General features: G+C 39.3%; 1 protein-coding gene and 1 pseudogene across 2 annotated transcripts in view; both read right to left on the bottom strand.

Annotated features, from left to right (window-relative positions):
- The window catches only part of LOC104862948 (phosphatidylinositol-binding clathrin assembly protein), a 31,845-nt gene that overhangs the window by 2,231 nt on the left and 22,261 nt on the right, over positions 1-7,353 (bottom strand). For both annotated transcript variants that reach the window (XM_010625175.2, XM_010625176.2), the window contains one exon: positions 6,304-6,421. In XM_010625175.2, coding sequence (XP_010623477.1) covers positions 6,304-6,421 — 118 coding nt within the window. The remainder of the gene's footprint in view (positions 1-6,303; positions 6,422-7,353) is intronic.
- Positions 3,508-5,975, bottom strand: LOC104862955 (annotated as a pseudogene).

Below are 7,353 nucleotides of genomic sequence, written 5' to 3'. Positions count from 1 at the left end.
ATATATTTGATAAAATACTTTAGACCAAGTGTATGATTCAATAGAGCCATTGTAAAGTTAAATGTAAAGGATGTGTAGGATTGGCCAGGTGAAAATAGCAAGGGAAGGATATACCCATCAAGGCTAAGGCTTTCAGGGCTAGATTTAATGCCTTATGAATTATTACTTTAACATGTTGCTAGTTTGTATCACTTTTCTAGTGACCTGATAAGCTCAGATTTTAATATACCCAGAAGATGAAATAAGGGAATTCAATGAAGAACTAATATAAGAATGTTTCACAGACCCATTAATAGAAGCCTCTGATAATTTTTCTTCTTTGTTCAAAACCACCAAATGGCTCTGTGCTGACTGAAAATAGAGGAAACTCCCCAGCATGGCTTACCAAGCCAACTGCTTCTCTCTCTTTTTTATCTATTGCAATTTTCCTTTCCAACTTGCAGCAATATGGCCTTACTCACAGACAACTGGATAATTTAGAAACTGTTCAGCTCACTCATAACAGAAGACTAATAATTAATGTGTTGACCTGCTAGATAGTTTTGGTGATATGATACCAGGATATGTTCTTGGTCTTTGTCTTTAACTAAGTTATCAAAGAAAATCTGTAGTTAATATGCTCATATAGCAATTGCATAACATATATTGGAAAGGATAATTAAAATATCACATATAATCAGAAATATGAATGTTCTTGACAAGCTAGAGATAGAGTCCCAATTGAATAAGATAAAGAGTAAGTCTTGCCCTTGGATCTTAAAAAATACTCACACATACATAGAATGTGTTGGAAATGAAAAAGAAATTTTAGTTGATAGTAAGATTAAGTTTTCCCATTCTTCCTCCTGTTTTAGTTTCCCTACTTCAGGGTGTAAGGCAGTCACCTGTGTAGGACCTAATGAAGCACCTAAGCGAGTAGGGCACGGAGACCTCCTTCCTTATCTGTCAGTGCTACCTATAAATCCTTGTCCAAGGAGAGAGATCTTGGTTTACTTCCATGATGCTATCAGACAGTGCACCCTGGAATAGACTCATCTGGTGACTAGACTGAGTGAACTGACATCCTAGGGAACCAAGGTGTGTATGTCTCCTTTGATCCCCATGGGTCTAAATTCTATTCCCTCTTATTGAAAAATAATCTGTGAAATAACCTGGCTCTCTAAGTGGGAATTCACACTTTTCACCCTGCAATACATACTTTTTGCCCTGTTATCCTAATAGATGCCCTTTGGATAGTGATACCTAACCTCTGCTCTACCACACCCCTTCCCTATGGATAATCTTTCACCTTTCTTCTTTATATTCTCATTAATTCTATTTCTCTGGACTTGGGTCCACTCTTCTAGCATACATGCACACTTAGTATCATACTATATGCTAGTCTTCTTCTGGGATTAACTGGAAAATGCAATTCATTATTATATAGGCAATAGATAGAATACCACAGGAAGACTGAAAAGACGTGTAAGGTAAGAGAGTATGGCATTTCTAAATCTAAGGGGGCTGTTTTTCAAGAAGCATTCCTAATTCCACCAAGTTCCATGAACTGCAAATTACTTGAAGTAAACATTTCCAGGACCAAAAAGAAAAATGAAGAAATCCACAAGTATAGCTAGGGACTTATTTATCTCTGAGTTCTTTAGACAGAATGAATACACAGAAAATTAGCCAAGTCACAGAAAAATGCAATAAACCAACAGGATGTGATTGGCATTTATGGAATATTTCATATTCCAACAAGAACAGAATACAGTTGTTTTCAAGTGCTCATGAAATAGTCACAGACAGACCATAACATGTGTCATAAGTTAAAGCTTTAAAAAATTAAAAACATACAAAATATTTTCTCAGACCACAAAGGAATTAAGCTAGAAATCAAAAACAGGAAGATAACAAGAAAATTTCCCAACAATAAAAAATTACATAACACATCTCTAAATAATCTATGGGATTCTAGTATTATTGATGTAGGACGGTACTGTATCATACCTCTGTGAATGTAAAATATCTTGTACCTGCTTTATGATACATAGTAGGGACCATGCTTTATCAGAGCTATATTTAATGATATTACTCTAAAATGTTCACTAGTACCTGCTTTATGACATAGTAGGGACCATGCTTTATCAGAGCTATATTTAATGATATTACTCTAAAATGTTCACTTTCCAGATGACGATTAAGATGCTAATAAAAAAATGGCGCCAGGTACCACAACAGCAACAGAACTTTGCTGTTTTCTGGATATTATTCTTTTCTTTGTTTTCTTTTGTTTTTTTTAATGGAATGTGCTGAATGTCTATAATTTTGTTCAGATGACTGCAGAACCTGGAAAAGCTGTTGCTGCTATCGATGCATAACATACTGCTATTATTAGTCTTTTTATATAAATATAAATAAGTCTAGAAATGTTAATTTTTTTAGTTTTATTTTTTTTTCCATGTGTACAGGGGTAACGCATTGTACTAAATATGTAAGGTCATATCTATGTGGGTTTGATTACAGAAACTAATAAAGTATTCTCTAAATAATGAAAAAAAATAAATAATCTATGGGTCAAAGAGCAATTAGAAAATACAATGAAAATATATTGAACTGACTAATGAAAAAAAGACAAAAATCATCAATATCAAGAGGGAGAGTAGAGACCCCTACCAACCTAATAAACATTAAAAAGAAAACAAAGGAATACTATGAATAGCTCTGTGCATACAAATTTGATCCAATTTGTTATTTCTATATTTCATCCTCTACTCTGAACCTTAAATTTTCTTTGCTATTTTCTCTTTCTTTCTTTCTTTCTTTCTTTCTTTCTCTTTCTTTCTTTCTTCCTTTCTTTTCATATTCTCCATGTTTATTTTGGAATTCCAGACAGGAAATATACACATCATTAACCAGAACAGCTAGAAATGACAGCAGTGTTTAAAGGCAAATAATATTTACATATGCAGATATATATAATTATTTATACCATACTTGCACATATAGGATAGACATTACGTAGGATAGCCAGGGAACTCTCTTACTTTTCAGCTGGAGTTAGTGATTTCCTGCCACTGATATTAAGAAGGCTGACAGATGAGGCTCTGAAAATACCACACACCTAAACGGATGGACCCAAGAGCTTCGGAGCTGAGCTGTTCCTCGGTTCATAGTGAGGAACACAGGACAGTTGCAGCATGCACGAAACCCTGTCGAGTCCTCTGCCTGTACCCCATGTTTAACGATTGCAGTTCCTGGCACATGGCCTGAGCACTTTGGGGTGTTGAGCAGTAGCCTATCCCTGCAAAGGGGAGGGAGGCATGCGGCCTCCCTGTGGGACCCACCCCTCACTGCCAGCACAGCAGGCAGGACTCTCTTTGCCTCACCAGGGACATCTTGACCCCAGCCACGCTGACCCCACAGGAGCTTGCTGGGACACATAGACTGATGTCATCACTGAGGCATGGCTGAAGGAGCTGATGCCAGCCATGCCTGTCAGCTCATCAAGGCCAATCCTGTCTGCCCTCAGAAGAATTTCTCGATCAGTGGAGTCACCACCTTCCCCACAGCTTCACCTGCCAATTCGGCGGCTCAAAGATGGCAGAAGACACTACACTTGAGTGCAGGTAGAACTGTTTCTGCTCCAGGTGGAGCTGCTGCTGCAGGGCTTGGCTCTCTGTCACAATGGCAGTCTGGGCCTCCAGGTCCACATTTGGGTACTGACCTGTACCCAAAATTAGGAGAGCCAATCAGAGTGACACAGGGCAGGCTGCTCCCTGCCAGGTACAGCCAAAGGCCTTTGGCATTAAATGTCTAGCACCTCCAGCAGTACTCTTGTAGCTGGATCCATTCCTGCTGCCCCAGGCTGCACATCTCTCTTTAGAACTGCCGCTCAACATGTACATAGGCTACCAGGATGGCACCAGCCATACCCTTGGCACCGAAGAAGCCATTCACCTCTGAGATCTGGTACATTCACCGGCAGGATCTGGTACTCAACCCGCGTGCCCAAGGCCAGGTCCATGTAGGCCTGCGGCAGGTTGAAGTAGCCAGTGGTGAAGTAGACTTTGGCACTTCACTCAGCCTCAGTCAGCAGGGTCTCAGTGACAATCTCATCAATCTGGATCTTAAAGGGTTTCATTTGATCGGCGGATAAATCCAGGTGTCAGGCTCTGGTCTCCAATCACCAGCAGCCATTGCCTCTTCCTGAGTCAACAAGGAGTCACTATGGAAGGTCTGGGCATGCAGCATCTGCTAGCACATCCTGGCTGAGTGGAGCACATCCATGACCTGCTTATTGGCCACCTTGCAGTAAGGAACCTGGTCACCTTTGTAAGGATGCATCATCCCATCCACCACCTGCACAGTGTCATCCCCTTGCAGCTGCAGGGACATGTCCTCCACTGCATCTACCAGCTCTGTAAAGAAGTCAGCAATCTCTGCAGAATCTTGCAAGAACACATAGCAGTCCTGACAATTAGTGAGGTAGGATTCACTCAGGTTTGCACCACTCAAGATAACATCGTTGTCAAAGAAGTACACTTCAATGTGCTGGAGGCCAGTGGTCTCATTGAAACTCACAGGGATAAGGTGCCAGAGAAGTCCAGAGATATGGAGTGTGGAAGTGGGTGACTCGGACCTGCTCTAGAAACCTTTACAGGAGTGGTAGCAGCATTGTGCATGAGTTCTTCCTGCCTTTTGAGCCCCTGGTAAAGTCCAGGAGAATGAAGACCTTGAGGTCAGAAGGAAATTTGGCTTACAATAACTTTTCTAGAGTACTTTCCAGGCAATCCACCAGTTCCTGTTCCAAAGATCCTATGCCCAGATAGATGCCAAAACAAACCCACCTTTTGGCTACTTTTATCTGCCCCTCCTGCACTGGTGGTCCCAGTTCCCACCGCAGTCGGACATCAGGAGCACAGCCCCAGCCAGACTTGGCTGGCCGGGCAAGAGGCCCAGTAGCTGCCTCCAAAACACCACCCACTGCCACCACTGCCTTCTTTGCTATTTTCTAAACATCCATTTCCCTCAACTTGCCATAGTTATTCTCAAATCTATTGCAGCAGCAGTACATCCTTCTTCCTGAACCCTCCCAAAATTCTCATTCCTAGAATACATAGCTCAGCTGCATATTAGGAAAATAAAATCACTATGTACTCAACAGTTATTATGTAGTTTGTTATATCACTGGAGCCAGAAAATTTTTAAGTAAAATTATACAAAAATAACACAGGCCTACAATTTTTTATTTTAAATCCTTGGAAACAAATGAGTTTTGCACTACAGAAAAATTTAAATATAATGCCCCAATAACTATCTGCAGTTATAATATCTAAAAGTTCTAGAAAACAAGATAATTTTATTATTTCTATGACAAATCCTTTTGACTCCAAAATCCTACCTGAAATATAGTGAACAGTCATAATTTATGTAATTTAGTGCAAATACTTATATATAATATGTTTACACTTTGCTGCAGAAATATTCATGTACTTGATTATTATGTGCTATTCCATTCTATTTGGGTTGTTACATAGTTTTTTAATGTGTATTTTCTAAATTGTTTTTCTTAAATATAAAACATTCTGCCATTTGTCAACTGCTGCCTGTCAATGTAACCTCATCTTTTATCTCACATTCAGCCCTTTTAACACACCCATGAAAGTATTTTACCTCAGAACTTATAACATTCAATGCTATTATTTGATGATTTGTCTATTACTTAGTTGAAAACAGAGCCAAGTTCCTCTTTGAGTCTCTATCTTTACCACCCAGCACAGTGCCTGGACCTAACAAACACTCACAAACATGGAGCAAAATAATGGAAAATACAGTAATGGGAAGATAATTGTAGGATTTATAGAGGTCCTGAATTTGAATTTCTACATTTTAATTTATGGAATAGTTTAATATGTTTAGTATAAATGTTAGTGCAATGCACTAAAACTGATTCTTACTCCACTTCTTTGTATCAGTACATGTCTGCAGTACATAATGATTATATTCATCATGGGGAGTTGGTACATGCATTTAATGCATCTTTTTTTCCAGTACCAGAAGTTGAACTCAGGACCTCGCCCTTGCCAGGCAAGTTCAGCACCACTGAGCTAAATTCCCAGCACAATGAATCTTAATTCCTCTTTTGTCCCCTACCTTTCCCATTCCTCCCTGTTCCTTCCAACTCTTGGTCCTCTTCCCATCTGCAAAAGCTCTATTTCTATTTTTTCCCTTCAATTCTTTCTTTGCTCTACTTCCTTAATACAAATCTGTGTTATATGGATATACAAAAAAATGAAAGTAAAAATAGAGCGCAAATGTTACCATGTTTCTTCCAGAAATGGAATTCCAGATGGTTGATGTACACATGCAGGTATTCAACTGCGAATTCCTTCCAGTTCTAATTTCCATCTCTGAAGGCTGACACCACTTCCGGTCTGTTCTGATTGAAAAAGGATAATATTTTCAATAAATGGTGTTGGGAAAACTAGGTGTCCACGTGCATAAGAATGAAATTAGACTTCTGTCTTACATGACATACAATAAGTAATTCAGAGTGGATCAGAGACAAATGTAAGACCTGATACTGCAAAACTACTTGCTATGCCTTAGTTTGTGCTTACAAGGTCCCCCAAAGGCCTTTGTGTTGAAGGCTTGTTCCCCATCCTGTGGCACTACTGGGAGGCAGGGAAATCCTTAGGTCATCGAGGACATGCACTTGAGGAAGATACGGAGACTCCAGTCTCCTCTTTCTTGTTTTTACTTTCAGGTCATGAGGTGAACGATTTTGCCCTGCCACACACTACCACAATGGTATGCTGCCACAGGCTTAAATGAACAGGCCAATTGATCTTCAACTAAAATTCTTTAAAACTTGTGAACCAAAATAAATCTTTTCTTTTTAAATTGACTATTTTAATTATTTGTTACAGTAACAGAAAGCTAACATACTGAGGTAAAAATTAGGGAAGAAAAACTACACATTAGTTGGGACGATGGGCTATTGGATTTGACTCTAAAACCTCAGGCAACAGCAGCACAAAAACATAACTGGGATTACATCAAACAAAAAAGCTTCAGTATAGAAAAGGAAACAATTAACAGAGTACAATAACAGCCTATGACAGTGAACCTATGGCATGCAAGCCGCAGCAGGCTGTTTGTACCACTGAAAGCTCTAAAAGGTTCCTCCATCACTGGCCTATGGATTGGGAGAAAAAATTGCAAGATATGCATCTAGACTATCATTTTTTTTGGTACCGGGAATTGAACTCGGGTACTTGCACTTGCAAGGCAGGCCACTGAACCACTGAGCTAAATCCCCATGCAAAATATGCATCTAAAAAGCAATTCATATCCATTATATATATATAT

This window comes from Fukomys damarensis, unplaced genomic scaffold (assembly GCF_012274545.1).
Source record: "Fukomys damarensis isolate Sample0158 unplaced genomic scaffold, DMR_v1.0_HiC HiC_scaffold_39, whole genome shotgun sequence".
In the NCBI taxonomy this organism is placed as follows: Eukaryota; Metazoa; Chordata; class Mammalia; order Rodentia; family Bathyergidae; genus Fukomys; species Fukomys damarensis.
This window is presented reverse-complemented; position numbering and strand designations above follow the sequence as displayed.